Source organism: Sceloporus undulatus, chromosome 6 (assembly GCF_019175285.1).
Source record: "Sceloporus undulatus isolate JIND9_A2432 ecotype Alabama chromosome 6, SceUnd_v1.1, whole genome shotgun sequence".
Lineage (NCBI taxonomy): Eukaryota > Metazoa > Chordata > Lepidosauria > Squamata > Phrynosomatidae > Sceloporus > Sceloporus undulatus.
In genome coordinates this window covers 48,126,080-48,141,639 of record NC_056527.1, presented here as the reverse complement: position 1 = coordinate 48,141,639, position 15,560 = coordinate 48,126,080, and the positions used below count along the sequence as shown (strand labels likewise).

Here is a 15,560-nt window from a genome sequence, read left to right as displayed (position 1 = left end):
TATTCACTCAGATTTGTTCAAAAACCTTTTTAAAGTCAGTTTTCCAAAGAAAAATTGTTAACAGCTATTATCTTTTGTGACTTTTTTTCTAGTAGAAAGAGAAGTGTTTCTACAGAAAATGCATTGTGTTATCACAAGTATCTTCTGCAAGCCAACTGCAGCCATCCTGGATCAAAATACATAAACTGGCATTCGTGATCTGCAGATGACTCAGAAATAATTTAGACCAGGATGTTCCACCAATGCTTCAGTTTGTACAGTAGTCTCATGGATGAAATAGACATTACTTTAAAGACACACCATAACTAGCAGGTATGTCTCTACCTCCCCGATCCAAGCCATTTTTTCACTGCTGCAGTCCCAATCCAGGTCTAGCAATCTGTACTAAATAAACAGTGATCCATTTGCTTTAATGAATCACCATAGCCCTGTCCAATCATTTAGAAAATGTGTTGACAAGATGCAAAAAGGAGTGTGTTCCTTCCACCCTCTGTATCTCCAGCTCAGTTTAATTCCTCACAACAGAATGAGATGAATTTGGTCAGGAAAGCTTTCCTTATGCAAGGAGGCCCTCCATATGGTTGGAAACCCTAAAACAAGATCATAAACATCTAGAAAGGGCTTTTATCACAATATAAATTTATGTGGAGTAGAAAGCAAATAAGGAAAGCAGCAGGAAGACAAGTTGGAACTTCCCTATCACGTCCAACCCAGGTCATGCCCTATTCACTTACACTAGAGTAAAAACAACAAAAGGTATACCTGCTAGTTATATTCTTAATGAAGGTGTGGGGATTATGCAGCCCTCTAGATTCTGCTGGATTGCAATGCCCAGGACTTCCTCATCTCTGGGTATATTGGTTTGTAGTCCAGGCATGTGTGAAGAGTTATATAGGAGATTATCAGACGGAGACAGGATGGAGATGAGAGTGAAGCGGATCGCTCTCCCATCCTTACTGTGACTGTGCAAAAGACAGTCACACGTCAGGTTTATCCTATCAGTGTCCTCTCAATTAACACAAAATGACAAGACAATTCTACTTATTTGTCTTGTCATTTTGTATTAATGGAAACTCCCGTTAATACAAAATGATAGGAGAATTCCACTTTACTGATGGGACAATGACAGGATAAGCACAACTTCATCTGAAAGTCTTTTCTGCAATCGCAGACAACAGCACTTCACTGATGGGACACTGACAGGATAAACACGTCTGAAAGTCTTACTGCGATCATGTGATAAGGACGGGCCAAGGACATATTTTTCCCCGTCTGATAATCTCCACCTCTGCTTTAAAGTAATGTCTGCTTTGATTTTGGTTGTGTAAACATGTTTCAAGTATTTGGATGGTCTGTTCAGCCAAAATCTGCACTAGAAGCAACAAGTTGAAGTGACCTGCCATCAAACACTACCCATACTATGAAGATGCACACTACAATTGCTCCAGGCTGTGTGGTAGAAACTTGGGCTACACTTTATCTTGAAAACCAAGTACACAGCCCACTGGTATGGCTAAGAATTAGAGGAAACCCAGGGCCATGGTGGTATTCTACAAGAAATACAGGCCAAAAACAAGGATGGTTGAAGGACAGGGTTTGATTGAGTGGAAATTAAGGGGCAATTTTTATTCCATCGTTCCATCCAGCCACCCACCTTGTATCAGTTGTCCTACAACAAATGATTCCCAAGTCAACACACAGACTTGGAATGCTAACAAACACAGAGCAGGCATGTTCAAGGATGAGCCAAGAAGGGCTTTAAAGGAAAACAAAGGTTTTTGGGCACCTCCATTCAAGAATAATGTTGACAAGCTGGAACGTGTCCACAGGAGGGCAAGCAAAATGGTGAAAGATCTGGAAGCCATGCCCTATGAGGAGCCGTGTAGGTTGCTTGGAATGTTTAGCTTGATGAAAAGAAGGTTAAGAGGGAACATGAGAGTCATGTTTAAAGATCTGAAGGGATGTCATATTGAAGAGGGAACAGGCTTGTTTTCCATGGCTCCAGAGATTAGGACAAGGAACAATGGATTCAAACTACGGGAAAAGAGATTCCACCTAAACCTCAGGAGGAACTTCTTGATGGTCAGAGCTGTTTGACAGCGGAACACATTCCCTCGGAGTGTGGTAGAGTCTCTTTCTTTGGAGGTTTTTAAACAGAGACTGGGTGGCCATCTGTCAGGTGTGCTTTGCATGGCAGGGGATGGACTCAATAGCTCTTGGGGTCTCTTCCAACTCTATGATTCTATGAAGGAGGGAGAGAGAAAGAGGGATGCTTAAAATGTTGTAAATGAACACTTATCTCTTTCTCAGAATCACAGAACCCTCTGTCTGGATTTTTAGCTGTGATTACTGCTAAGTAGGAAGCATCTGGGATCGACATTAAGCAGGGCATGATGCAAGGTATTTCACTGTCTGAATGTACATATGTGGGTTATCAGCCAAACTCCTTAGACCTGCCCATCTCTCCCTTTAGCCATTCTGTTAGCACCAATCTGTAATTCTTTTCCAAGTTCAGGACAGGGGTGTGGTGCCTGTTGCTATGTGACTGCAATGTTTTTTGTGTATGACTTCTCTGCATTTTCAAGCTTGCCTCACAATTAGTAAATTACTATTACCTTTACCATGCAAGGCAACCCAGTTTGGAAGATAGACACACACACACACACACACACTCCTCTGTTTCAGGAATTTTGTATTCATGTCAAATCGTTTGTGCCAACATGGTGTAATCATGTGAACACTGGGCTACAACTCTGGAGATCAGGTTTGAATCCCTGCTTGGCCTGGAAACCCATTGGGTGACTCTGGGCAAGCCTCACTCTCTCAGCCTCCGAGGAAGGCAAAGTCAAAACCCCTCTGAACAAATCTTGTTAAGTAAAATATAACGTGAAGGTATACCATCACAACAAAGAACTGTTAAAAGACATAGGAGCCCTGTTCTTTCTCCCACCTGGCTAGCCTAGATTATGTAGCTCTGAGTAAGTACACATGCAAAATTTCTTAACCCAGGTGCACCTTAGTAAATTTTAAACACACTTTGATTTAGGATAGTGGACAAATCAATCTTTTAGAACACATGTCTCAGCTTTTTTAGAGCAATGTTACCTCTCTGAAATGTTGCAGACAGCTAAATTAAAATCCAAACGAACATACGTCAGATTGGTTGCAGCAAAAACCATTACAGAATTTCTGCTTACAACACAATGAACTGAATCGAGACTTGAATTTGGCAGAGTTGCACTGGCTCTGCTGAAAAGGGGTGAGCTGGAAGCCCTGTTCTCTGGAACAGCTTAGGAGGTGATGCTAGGGAGAACTGAAGAGAGAAATCATAGGAAACTGCCACCGCACACCCTTCCTCTAATGAGACACTTGTAATGAATTCTGATTCTCTCTACAGAGGGAAAAACAATTCCATTTATGGAGGAGCAAATTCATAACCAACCCGGAGAAAAGATTCAAGCTATGCAGAAAAGGTGATAATCAAGCACCCTCTTGTTATGACAAAGCCAAACATTCCCAAATTCAGATAAGTTTTAAGATTTTTCTCAAACGAATAAACTCTTTGTCAACTGCCATGTTTCACTGATCAGGTAAATGCATTTTCAATGGCAATTAACAAGATGTAAAAGGCATATTAAGTATTAAAAAAGTATTCAACAGCAACAAGTATTTGCTGCTAAATGTAATGCGTCAAACGGCTCTTGTTCGACTCAAACTATGAAACTAGACATTTCCCTGGTGAAATTACTAGAATTGTACCAAAGCAATGCTCTAAATCCTGGGTTAATCCTGGGTTACACAGGACAAAAAAAAGTAGATCACAGTGGGCAACAATAACAACAACAAATCTTTATATAAAAATAGAATGTAAGGGATGTAATTGTTTTGTACAATTATTAGGTGCATCATCCCTTAATGCTGTTTTCAGTAAGACACCTGAATGAACATTTCCTTGGTCTGATATAATGGATGGATGTTATATGCATCAGCTTGGTAAAGATCATCATCCATATACATTTTTAACATATGTTGATCTGATATCTATGTTAAGCATACAAGACAGTGGTAACAATTATGGAATGAAAGTGAAAGACTGGCTTCTCTAGATTGTCCAATCAAAATTCCACCAAATAAAGGTACCACTCTTTGGTGGATTTTTGACTGGATTTGCTAAATGGCCAACATAGCTACTACTGGATGTTCTCTAGATTGTGTATCAGAGAAGTAATCAGAAAAACATTATTTTTCTCAGTAAATGTAATGCTTTCTGTTGAAGTGAAAAAGACAAAAGTAAGCTTTATGGTAGGAAAATAAAGTTACCCTTGCTGAACTGTTTTATAAACCAACCATCTAAACCACAACAATGCTCACAGATATCACAAATGCAAATACTGGCATCCAAATAAATACTCCCACATCCCATTGCATGCACTAGCTGCTTTCATATGCATTAAAACTAATGTTCCCCATTATTTTTCCTATGGAACAACCAATGTCCATCATCTCAACTGTGCTCATTTAAAAAGATGCAAAAGTATCTAGATCTTTTTCCAGTAATCCATACACACTACCAAGTGCCATTGTTTATTATTGTTTATTAAACCTTTGCCAGCCTAATTTACTCTTAAATGTCCATGTCCATGGTTTTAAACAGATGTAGGTCTTTGGCTTCAAACTATTTTATTCTCTTAAATTACTGTTTTAAACTACAATGGTTTAAAATTATCATTATTGATTTATTTGTACACCCATCCTGAGATCCCATGATGAAGAGCATGATGTAAATATTGTAATAAATAAATAAAATTGTTGACTGTGCAAGGCCAGTCACAAGATGTCCCACAGTCAAAAGTTGGAACGCTCTAGTCTACTTTCTCTAGTATTTGTCCATTGCTTGTTGGGTAACATGCAGACAAAGGAAAGTCATTAGACACTGGAGAAATGCATTTGTATTGACAGGTTTTTAAAATGTTACCTAATTATGTACAGTCACATGCTAGCAGCAAATGTGTAGTGTATTTCTTACCTTTGGAGGCTTGAAGGGATATTCTGGTGTAAATGTAATGTCAAGGAAGAAAACTCCACCCTCATATACTGAACCAGGAGGTCCTAAAATAGTTGATCTCCATTCATAGATGTTATCACCTTTGGGGCCAGCACTGTGGATAAAAAGGAGAAGGAAGATATTTACAGCGATTCGCCTCAGTAAGATTCCAATAATTTGGAAAAGCACTGACATTCGTGCAAAGTATACTCAGCATATAAACTAAGACTGTATAGCAGGGACTAAAGGTTAGCAGCCCACAATAGAATGTAGCTCTCAGAAGGCTGCCTGCCACCTGGGGTTGATGCTGAGGCTAGAGGGAATATTCCCATGCCACTTTAAAGTAAGGTATAGTGACAACTGCTTCAGTTTTCACCTGCATTCCTGCTTTTGGCTCTGAAATAGTAGAAATGCAGAGGGAAGGACCATATATATATATAGGCTGATGGAAAATCCTATATCTATCCCCTGTTTATTCTACATAAATACGCACAAAGAAAGACATTCGCGCAATTGTCAATACCACAGGCATGTGGTTCCTGCATTTCCCTGTCCTTTTATATTGACTCCTAGTTTGTTTCCAGACACAATTCAAAGTGCTACTTTTGATCTATACACCCCTCAACAACCTAGACCCTGGGTTTGTAAAGGACTAAATCTGGATGTACATGTTGACCTTCATCAGAAGGCCTATACTGTGTATCTGATACAGTGCTGAGGCAATGGGCAAACAAGTTCTGGGGGGGTCTCAGAGCCATTTTTCCTCCCCAAAGATTCCCTGAAGGCCACACTAATCCTTCCCCATGAAACAGGAAATGACTGACAGTCACTTCCATTTTCTAAACACTGCAAGGTGTTTTCAACCCGAGGGGCGGAGGGGGGGGTATAGGTTTTATACTAAAACTAGATGTGTGAGACAGCACACCTTTTTTTTCAGAAGAGGATGTCACCCCTTTAAAAGTATCTATCTCCTGTTAAAAAATAATGGCCATAAAATTCACTTCTTTATCATTTTTGTGGCTGGGGAAGATGGTTCAAACAAAACAAAACACCATGGGGGCACATAATTCCCACCCTTAGCTTAGGTGACTGGTAGCTGGGAACATTGCCATAGCCTGCCCTGTTCCCCAAACACACTACGTATAAAAATCTGCTTGGTGCTTATAAATCCGCAGGAGGAAAGAACAAAAACAACTGTGAGGTGGGGATACTGTTGCCAGGTTTTCAAAATAGCAGTAAGGGACAGCTGAAATTTATGACATGCAGGGGTTAACACTAATCAGCTATTAACAAGTTTGTGTTCTATTTAAATGCCAATATAAGTATTGACTGCAGTTAACTTAGCCATGCATTTCTCTGTAAAATTAACACATTGTCTACATTCATAAAATACATGATGATACATTTCTGTATTTATAAATACAGATTTTTTTTGGCATCTCACTGAGTTTGTGGTAAAAGGAAAAGCTTTCCAACCCTGCCAGCCTCATAAGGGATACATTTTCTGGACTTCAAGTATGGATGTTGGTTATAATAAGGCACATTTGACCAACCTAATTGGGGAGAAGCAACAAGCAGATTCTCTGCACAGTGTTCAGCACCAAGTTCTCTTGTTTTTGATAATTTAGTTCCAGAAAAGATGGATACCAAAATGTTTATAATTTTGTTTTAAATTTTATCAGTTCATCACCAGCAGTTCATATAGTTCAGCATGAAATGTGAAACACGGTATGAGATGTGTGTGTGTGTGTGTGGGGGGAGCTATTAGATCTATGTGTGATTTGGCAAAATTATGAGAACACTTTATTTTTGATCAAAAGAAGAGAAATGTACTTCATATAAGAAATATCAATTGAAGGGAAGGAAAAAGCCAAAGTATTAACAGCCCTATCTTATATTTCTACAAAAAGCAACATTACTACATTCCCAAAGAGGCCCTTTATTTCAACTTGGCATGCAGAGATCTTCACAGTTTCCTTTGAACTGTGTACACATTATACTAGAAACAAAGTCCTTGCTTGCTAAATTGTTTAATATTCAAGTAAAAAATCAGATGAACACTTCCCTACTTTATCAATGACGGGAGATGCTATATTGCTTCAATCATATTATAGGTTGAGACTCTCTTATTCCGAACTCTGAATAACTGAACGTTTTTAATGAGTGGCAACTTTCTGATGACTCAAAAATTGAAAGTTTGCACAAAACTTTGTTTCATGCATGCACAAAAATATTAAAATGCTGGTACAATTACCTTCAATCTATGTGTGGAAGGTAAACATGAAATATAAACTAATGTTGTGTTTAGACTTAGGCACCATCTTCAAGATATTTCATTATTTCCGTAAAAGCAAATACAGGTATTCAAAAATCTTTTAAAATTCAAAATCCAAAGCACATCTGCAAGTGTTCTATAAATCCCAAGCATTTTGGATAAAGAAGATTCAACCTGTACTATTAAAAGTACAGATCCTGTGCCGTCCCTGGAACAGTCCCTGGATATCAGCAGACTACTCACAGGAGCAAGTTATTTATAGATTACACTTAGAATCACAGACTCCACAAGGGCCATCCAGTCCAACCCCCTGCCATGCAGGAACTCACAATCAAAGCATACCCGACAGATGGCCATCCAGCCTCTGTTTAAGGATTTCCAAGGAGGGAGACTACCACTCTCCGAGGGAGTGAGTTCCACTGTCAAACAGCCCTTACTGTCAGGAAGTTCCTCCTAATGTTGATGTGGAATCTCTTTTCCTGCAGCTTGCATCCATTGTTTCAGGTCCTGTTTTCTGGAGCAGCAGAAAATAAGCTTACTCCCTCCTCAATATGACGTCCCTTCAAATATTTAAACAGGGCTATCATATCACCTCTTAACCTTCTCTTCTCCAGGCTAAACATCCCCAGCTCCCTAAGTCGTTCCTCATAGGGCATGGTTTCCAGACCCTTCACCATTTTAGTCACCCTCCTTTGGACACACTTCAGTTTCTCAACATCCTTTTTAAATTGTGGTGTCCAGAACTGGACACAATATTCCTGGTGGGCCTGACCAAAGCAGAATAGAGTGGCACTATTACTTCCCTTGATCTAGACATTATACTTCTTCCATTTCATCCTTCCACCATGATGGAACTCAAGGCAGCATGGACCAGATGAGCCCTGCCAAGCTTCAGTGTGGTTGCAGAATCATATAAGAGTTTTGGGGAGGAGAGAGGGTTATTTTATTTTATTTGAACTACAGCTTCCAGCCACCTGTGACTGTCCATGACTGTGTCATGGACCAAGATTACTTGATAGATGAATTGTAAAGAGAGCTGGATATAGGATAGTTACAATCTTTATGAAAACTTTTTTTTTGCAAACTAGTACACTAGTTAAAGTAATTTAGTGAAAAACCTCCCTAGTTCAACACTTCACACAGTGAAAGTAATCTTAAAACATCAAAACTCAAAGGAGCATCCTTTCCTATGTACTCCAAAGACTCATGATATTCTCTACTAATTACTTCTTTCATTGCTTCCCATCTCAGATCTGTATATCTGAGTGCCCATCTCTCTGAAGTTACTGGAGATGTAATGAGCTGGAATATTATTTTATTTGCCTGATCTGCCCTGACAGAAACATCAGGTTAACTGTGCAAACTTATAGAGAAAGAGCTCTCTTGAGTACCCTTAGCTACCAATCCAAGGAACTGTCTAAATGGGATTACCAGGCTGCTAAAGTACTATCATTATCTCAAGTTGTATTAGGTAAATCTTGTTGGATGAAACTATCATGTGGAACAAGTACCTGCAATTTGTTAATGCCTATTTATTGCTGCATCATGCAAGCTACACTCATCAACCGGGACAGCAGACATACATAAAAGTAACTTGAAAGTCTACAGATACAAATCATTTTTTAAGCCAGTTTTAGTGATATGGTAATTTTTACCCATCCTGCAAACAGAATGTTTTTATTGAAAGAAATAGGCTCAATAATATTTACTGTCCAAATCAGTGTGGTCAATGTGTGCATGCTACATTTACAAAACCAGTGAAGCTATGAAAACTAATTACTACCTCTACAACACTTTAAATAAGATACAGACAACAAAGAGACCTGGAAACCTAGGTTGAAATACCCACATGGCAAAAAATTTAGTTGATAAAGCATAGCAACATTGCCCAGTTGAGCTGTTTGGTCCTGCTTTAACTATTATGGCTACTTCCTACTGAATCCTGGGATTTACAGTCTGGTGAGGTACCTAAAAATAGTGCCCTCAAGGCTAGCACATAATTTTAAGCACAAAATTTTAAGGATTTAAGCAACAACAAATCCCAGGATTCTGTAAGATGGAGCCATGACAGTTACAATGATATTAAACTGCTCTAAGTGGGCAATGTAGGTATAGTTGTGGTATTTGGTTACACTTCAGTTCCCTGTCTGTAAATGGCAGTAGAGTTCCTCTATTCAAAGGGAATTAAAAAGCACTCTAATGTTTAACATACTGAGAAAAATCTATTTTTGCAATATTTTATCAGAAAGCAAGACATCATGATCTGTCTTCTTGATTATTCCTAAAAAGTATCCTGTACGCTTGAAATCTGCTGCTAAAAAACAACAGATTTCTCCAAAAGGGATGGAAGAGGAAGTGTAACTATATATATGTAACACTATTATAATTTAATTTAAAGCTATCAAGGAGTTAAATACCTAATTCTTAATGAAAAAAGCAAAAGTGTTCTTGCAATGCCATTTTTGGGGTAAACATTAGAACGGACATCATAGGTGAGGTATTTTAGATACTCTGATTAAGTTTCTTTGCAATCTTCCATTTCATATGAGGTAATGTGCTACATCAAAAGAAAAGTATACCTTTAGGAATTTCAATCATTACTCTCAAGTTACAATGAAAGGACCATACTTTAACCTCTCTATTAAACACGTGGCCAACTTAAAAAGAAACCTGTAAAAATATTAAAGGAGAAAAAAATATTGAAAAAAATTAAGATTGATTTGACTTTATGGAAGTTGTCAAATGATCTTGGTACAGTTTGTAGAGTTCTGGATGAATATTTCCAATTCATTTAATGTCTTATCATTTCAGACAAATTGTACTCAAGACACTATATATATATACATATATCACAACATTATTACGGGGGTGTAACCCTGTGTTTTGTAGTATGTAACTCAATCAGTCAGTGTAGGAATGCGCATGTTATTAATTATGTTGACGGCTTTCTTTAGCATCAATTATTCTGCACAGAAGGAAGACTTAGAAGGGAAAATGGCTATCTTCTCATTGTATTTTTTACATTATTATTTTTGACCAATCAGCACTCATTACTAGATTTTTGAGCACACAGCACTCATCCAACTATTAGGAACCCAATTCTCCCCCTTACCCCTTGTGCTAAAAACAAACAAACCAATAGTCCACTACATTTTTCTTTATCAGTAATAGGACCACCATTGGTAGATACGCTGACAGATGCTTTGGCTCTAACTGCAAACATGTATTAGTATGTTCCTCTTTGTATTTTTAGCCCTATTTTCCAGGCAAACAGGAGGATGCCCCATCCACCCCAAGCACTTTTGCCTGCACCATCACTCCCTGGGTTGTCCAGGGGGTAAACGGGATTCAAAGGGAGGAGTATCCTCATTCCCCCGGAACCCTTTGCTTGCCCCATCGTTCCCTGGGCTGCAAAGGGAGGGGGACCCTCCATCCTCCCCAGGGACTCTGGGCCCCATCACTCCTGGGCTGTCCAGGGGTGATGGGGCAGGCAAAGGGAGGAGGATCCTCCACCTCCCCCGGCAGGTATTTTTTCCAGATGGAAAAAACACTTGAGGGGATGGAGGCTCCTCTTCCCTTTCCCTGCCCAATTGCCCCCTGAGGAAAGATGCAATCGGGCTGGGAAAGGGGCAGAGAGCCAGTTAAAGGGACAGGAGGGTGGTGGTGGGGGGAAGTGTGGGCTCCTGCTCCTCTTCCCCGACCCACCCTTCTCTTTAACTGGCTTCTGAGTGTGGGGCGGAGTTATTCGCGATTTTTCCATATTTACAGAGGTCTCATTCCTCTAACCCCTGTGAATATGGAGGGAGGACTGTAAAAAGAAAAACAATGGCCTGTTACAGATTGCCAAAATAAGGCTGCTTCGGGTCTCTTTGGAGGTATGCTATTTAAATGATGCATGGGTCCTAAGAGTCCGGAGTTCGCACCAAAGCCACACTCCATTCCTAAGCACTGGAGTGCAGCTTTTGGTGCAGCTTCCGAATTCTTAGGATGCATGCATCATTTAAATAGCATACCTGCAAAGAGACCCGAAGCAGCTTTATTTTGGCAGTCTGTAACAGGCCAATATGCTACCCAGAGATTCTCAGGAAGCTTACGTCTAAGTGAGATGGAGGGCTACCTGCATGCTTGCTTCTCTCCCTCTGAAAATCTCACAAATAGAAATGGGGGTGGGGGGTGGAGCTAGCTACAATGGTGAGGTGAATTTACACCATTCTTGTTCCCCCTTCCATGTCACAATAGGCTAATTCAAGCAATTTCAGCCATAATTGGACTTTGTATGGGATTTCTGATATTCCCTATCAAGAGAGGCTTCATAAAGCTTGATGCAGTAGTCTTGAAGATGTGCATTTAAATGGTATTTTTAATTATAACATTTTAAAAGTTTGCTTTAATAGAGGATTCTGTTATGTCTTTTAACTGTACAGTATTCCTCTTTTATCTAATATGATCATGAGCTGCACTGAATCTCATTTTGGGGAGAAAAGCTACCTATAAATCCAATAAAGTAAAAAAAAAAAAAACCCACAGAAGTAGTATCTTTTGCATATTTTTCTAAGTCTTCCTCAACAGCAGGTTTAGTAAAAGGTGATTTATACAATCTGAAGAGAAGCCAAAGTGTCTGCACAGCAGATTTCATGTTGGCAAGCTATACACCATTACATGGTATACACTATATACATGGTTTATGTATATTTTAATTCTATAGATGGGTTTTAAAAAACAACAACAATGTGACAACAGCCCAACCCTCATGGCATTAGGAGTAGGAAATGTGGCCAGCAAAGTCTGGTCAACATGGTATCTTGAGGTTATTAACTTTAAAACATGTGGCTTCAAAACAGTAATTACACACCAAGAGGATTTTGTTCTTTTTCTTCAGTCTTATTTTCAGGCTAAGCAATGAAAATCAAAGCAGCATGCCCTCTCATCTCCCCCTCTGCACTCAAAGCCAAGGAAATTCTGCCAACACCACACATCTATAAGGGATCTTTTGCTCTATCGGCCTAAAAGAAACTTACCAATCAATCAAGTGAGAAGTAGAACATGGAGCAAAACAATATTTTTCCCACTTTGGTTACTTATGGCTCCACATTGTTCTTCAGAGTCATGATTAAACTAAACTGAGATTAAATGGCAAGGTACACAATGCTTTGAAGCTGCCTGAGGGAGGGGGACAAATATTGAGAAAAAAGATAGTTCTTAGGCTATAAAAGTGAGCAGAGGTAGAACTTACCATAAAAATCAATCTGAGATAGTCATCCACCCATGGAATTACTTGAAACTGATTTTATGACATTGGAAAGAAATTACACCCTGATGTATACTGAGTAACTACTCCTGATTTTATCCTGCTCAACACCAAATGAAGTGGTACCTCTGTGTTGATGAAGACAGAAACCTAACCCTGACATACACCTTCTCCACAAGGGAGAAACAGCATAGAGTGCGGTACATTTCTGATGCAAAACAGTGGCTCACTTACGTGATGGCATCTAAAAGTCCTTGAATGGGAAACAGAATAGACAAATAGCCAGCTAGGTAATTTTAAAGTCACGGTAGAGCAGCAAGTAAGCCACATGGGCCACGTATCAGTCTTGTTGCAAATGCAAGAGGAACTTAATCCATTATTCAAATCTACTATTTAATCTCAAAGGTATTACAAAATCTCTTTGCATACTGATCCAGACAAACACAGCTATGTCTCTGAATCTACTATGGCAATTATTCCATCTGTAAAATAGGATTAGGCACTTCATACATTCTTTTTGACGCCAACAAATACCAGGTGCTGTAGGCTATATTTCAGAGGAAAGAACTGGCAAAACCACCTATGAGTATTCATTGCCTAAGAAAACCCTATGAAATTCATGGAGTTGCCCTCAGTCAACTGGCGACTTTAAGGCGCATGAGTGTGTGCACACATACACACATTTTTGAAGCACTATTTAGACTACACTTGCTTTCCAAAAACTCCAACCTTGATAAATGAAATTCACAATAAAGAGTAAATATTTACAAATTTATTTTTGCTGTCAATACATTGGAGGGGGGGAGGGCGATTCTGTGTTAGCATTTAGAGAAATCTCATTAAATGGCCAGTAAATATAAACGAGATAATGAAAGTAAATTAAACATCAATAGAATGTGTGGGCTTGAGTTAGCTCCTAAACAAATAGGGACTGAAGATACGATTGGCTATCATTCCCACTGAATTACTCATCTCACATCTGTATATTACTACACATTTGGCCTGCTATGCCAAATAGTTATATCATTTAAGATCTAAACAGCAAGCCCTCCTGTGTGCTATTATTAAAGTGTTCAATTTCCTTCTCCACATCAAAAGAATTACTGCTGTAACCACAAAAGACCTGTTATTTCTCTGCACAGCATCTATGAATTCAGCACAAACTACAAGTAAAGGGGATGCAACTCAACCGTATGCAGGCTAATGAGGAATTATTTGTTCTAATATTTGCTGGTTTCCCCTCAACAGAAAAACCACTGAGAAGCAGATCACATGCAAGTCTGCTATGAGCCTGTGTTTTACATTTTAATGAGCTGTTACTGCTCTGAGGGGACCCTCCTTATATGACAAGATACAAATATGTTATTAGAACTTGGAGGTAATATGTTATAGGTTGCACAGTCACCTTTAATAAGTTCATCTGTCATCAAGGTGTCCGAAACAGTATAATGAAATGTGAAGAAAATTACCTTATTGGTGTAATACGTAACATAAATAACATTTTCTAATTATATTTTCTAGTTTTATGCCCTTCCCTTATAAATCCTAATTTAAAAAAAAATATATCAAGAAACAAGAAGTAACTGATAAGGCCAAATTTTCAGCCAAAACAAAACACTAGAGCAAGCAACAACAATTACAAATTACTTTTAAAAGGCTATACAAGTAACACAAGTGACATTTAGAAAATAGCTTTCTAAGCTCTGGATGGCCAAGGTCCTATCTAGTTTTGTCAGAGCAAAATATTCCACTGGCATTAACATGCCAAATTGCCTGGTATGCACCTTCTGACATAGGCTGGTTGTACCTACAGCTGCTTCTTTCCTCTGTGACTGGCTCTGCAGGATCACTGGAACCAAGGTAATATGGGAGATATGCCTTGGAAAAGTGCCTATGTGTTTTCGACAGGCAACTTTCCAATCCATTGCCTCCATACTGTTGGTCTCCAAAGACCTGGAAGGGTTAGACAATGAAGAAAAAGGAAGCCATGGAAAAGCAGCCACCGAGGAACAATCTAACCTGTGTTGAGAGGTGTGCTTTCAGTGGTTGCCTCCTCTGTGAGTAGCATATAGGTTAAGGAGGTGGGCTGAGGTTGCCCATTGCCATTCCTTTTTCTTTTCTGCTTTGGCAAGGTGGTTCCTTTTGAGAATGACAAAACATATGCAAAAATTGTATGTTCCACAAGCACTCTGACCCATAGAATCTTGGCATATATTTTAAATCAGGGGTCGGCAACATACGGCCCGCGGGCCAGATCCAGCCTGGCAAGGCCTTGGGACTGGCCCCAGCCCGGTCCTGCTGCCGATTGCCGCCCCCGCCGCAGCTTCCGCACCGCTCCGGGTGCCACTTTGAGTTCCCCCCCCCCCCCCAGGTTGTCTGAGGGACAGCAACCAGGCCCCCGGCTCAAAAAGGTTGCCTACCCCTGTTTTAAATCATGGTTTTTTAAAAAAAAAAATCGTGGAATAGTTACTTCAGAGCAGATTGATAATCACATAGCAACAAAAGAATATTAAAGGGAAAATTAATTTGGCTGTTAGAACCTGAACTAGAAGCCACAGAAGGCAATTCAAAAATTATCTCAGCAATGAACTTAATAAATAGCATTAGGTAAGCTACTATGAGCAAGAGTAGAGATAAAGGGGTGAAACAGACGTGCCAAATGAAGCGGCTTCCAGCCGCTTTTAGAGGTGTGCCGTTTAAATGATGCATGCCCCCAAAGCAGCCAGAAACCACACCAAAGCCGTGCTCCAGTCCTTAAGACTGGAGCAAAAAGGAGCCAGGATAATCCAACTCCTGGCAGTGCTGGTCAGCCCCTGCATCCCTGGCCCACCTTGGGAGCAGGCTGTGCGGACAGTGGGGTTCCTATCCACTTTTGGCCAGAGCGGACTTGTGCTGCTGTTTTGTGCCGTCTGTTCTGGACTAAAGACAAGGAAAAGAAAAGAAAGTTTTGGGATTATATTTCCTTTACCCCTTTTCTTCCACACATATAAACT

The 15,560-nt window shown here is 39.6% G+C and overlaps 1 protein-coding gene across 1 annotated transcript in view; it reads right to left on the bottom strand.

Moving 5' to 3' along the window:
* The window catches only part of UBE2E1 (ubiquitin conjugating enzyme E2 E1), a 72,543-nt gene that overhangs the window by 9,950 nt on the left and 47,033 nt on the right, over nt 1–15,560 (bottom strand). The window contains exon 4 of the mRNA XM_042474320.1: nt 5,027–5,159. Within this exon, the coding sequence (XP_042330254.1) occupies nt 5,027–5,159 (133 nt within the window). The remainder of the gene's footprint in view (nt 1–5,026; nt 5,160–15,560) is intronic.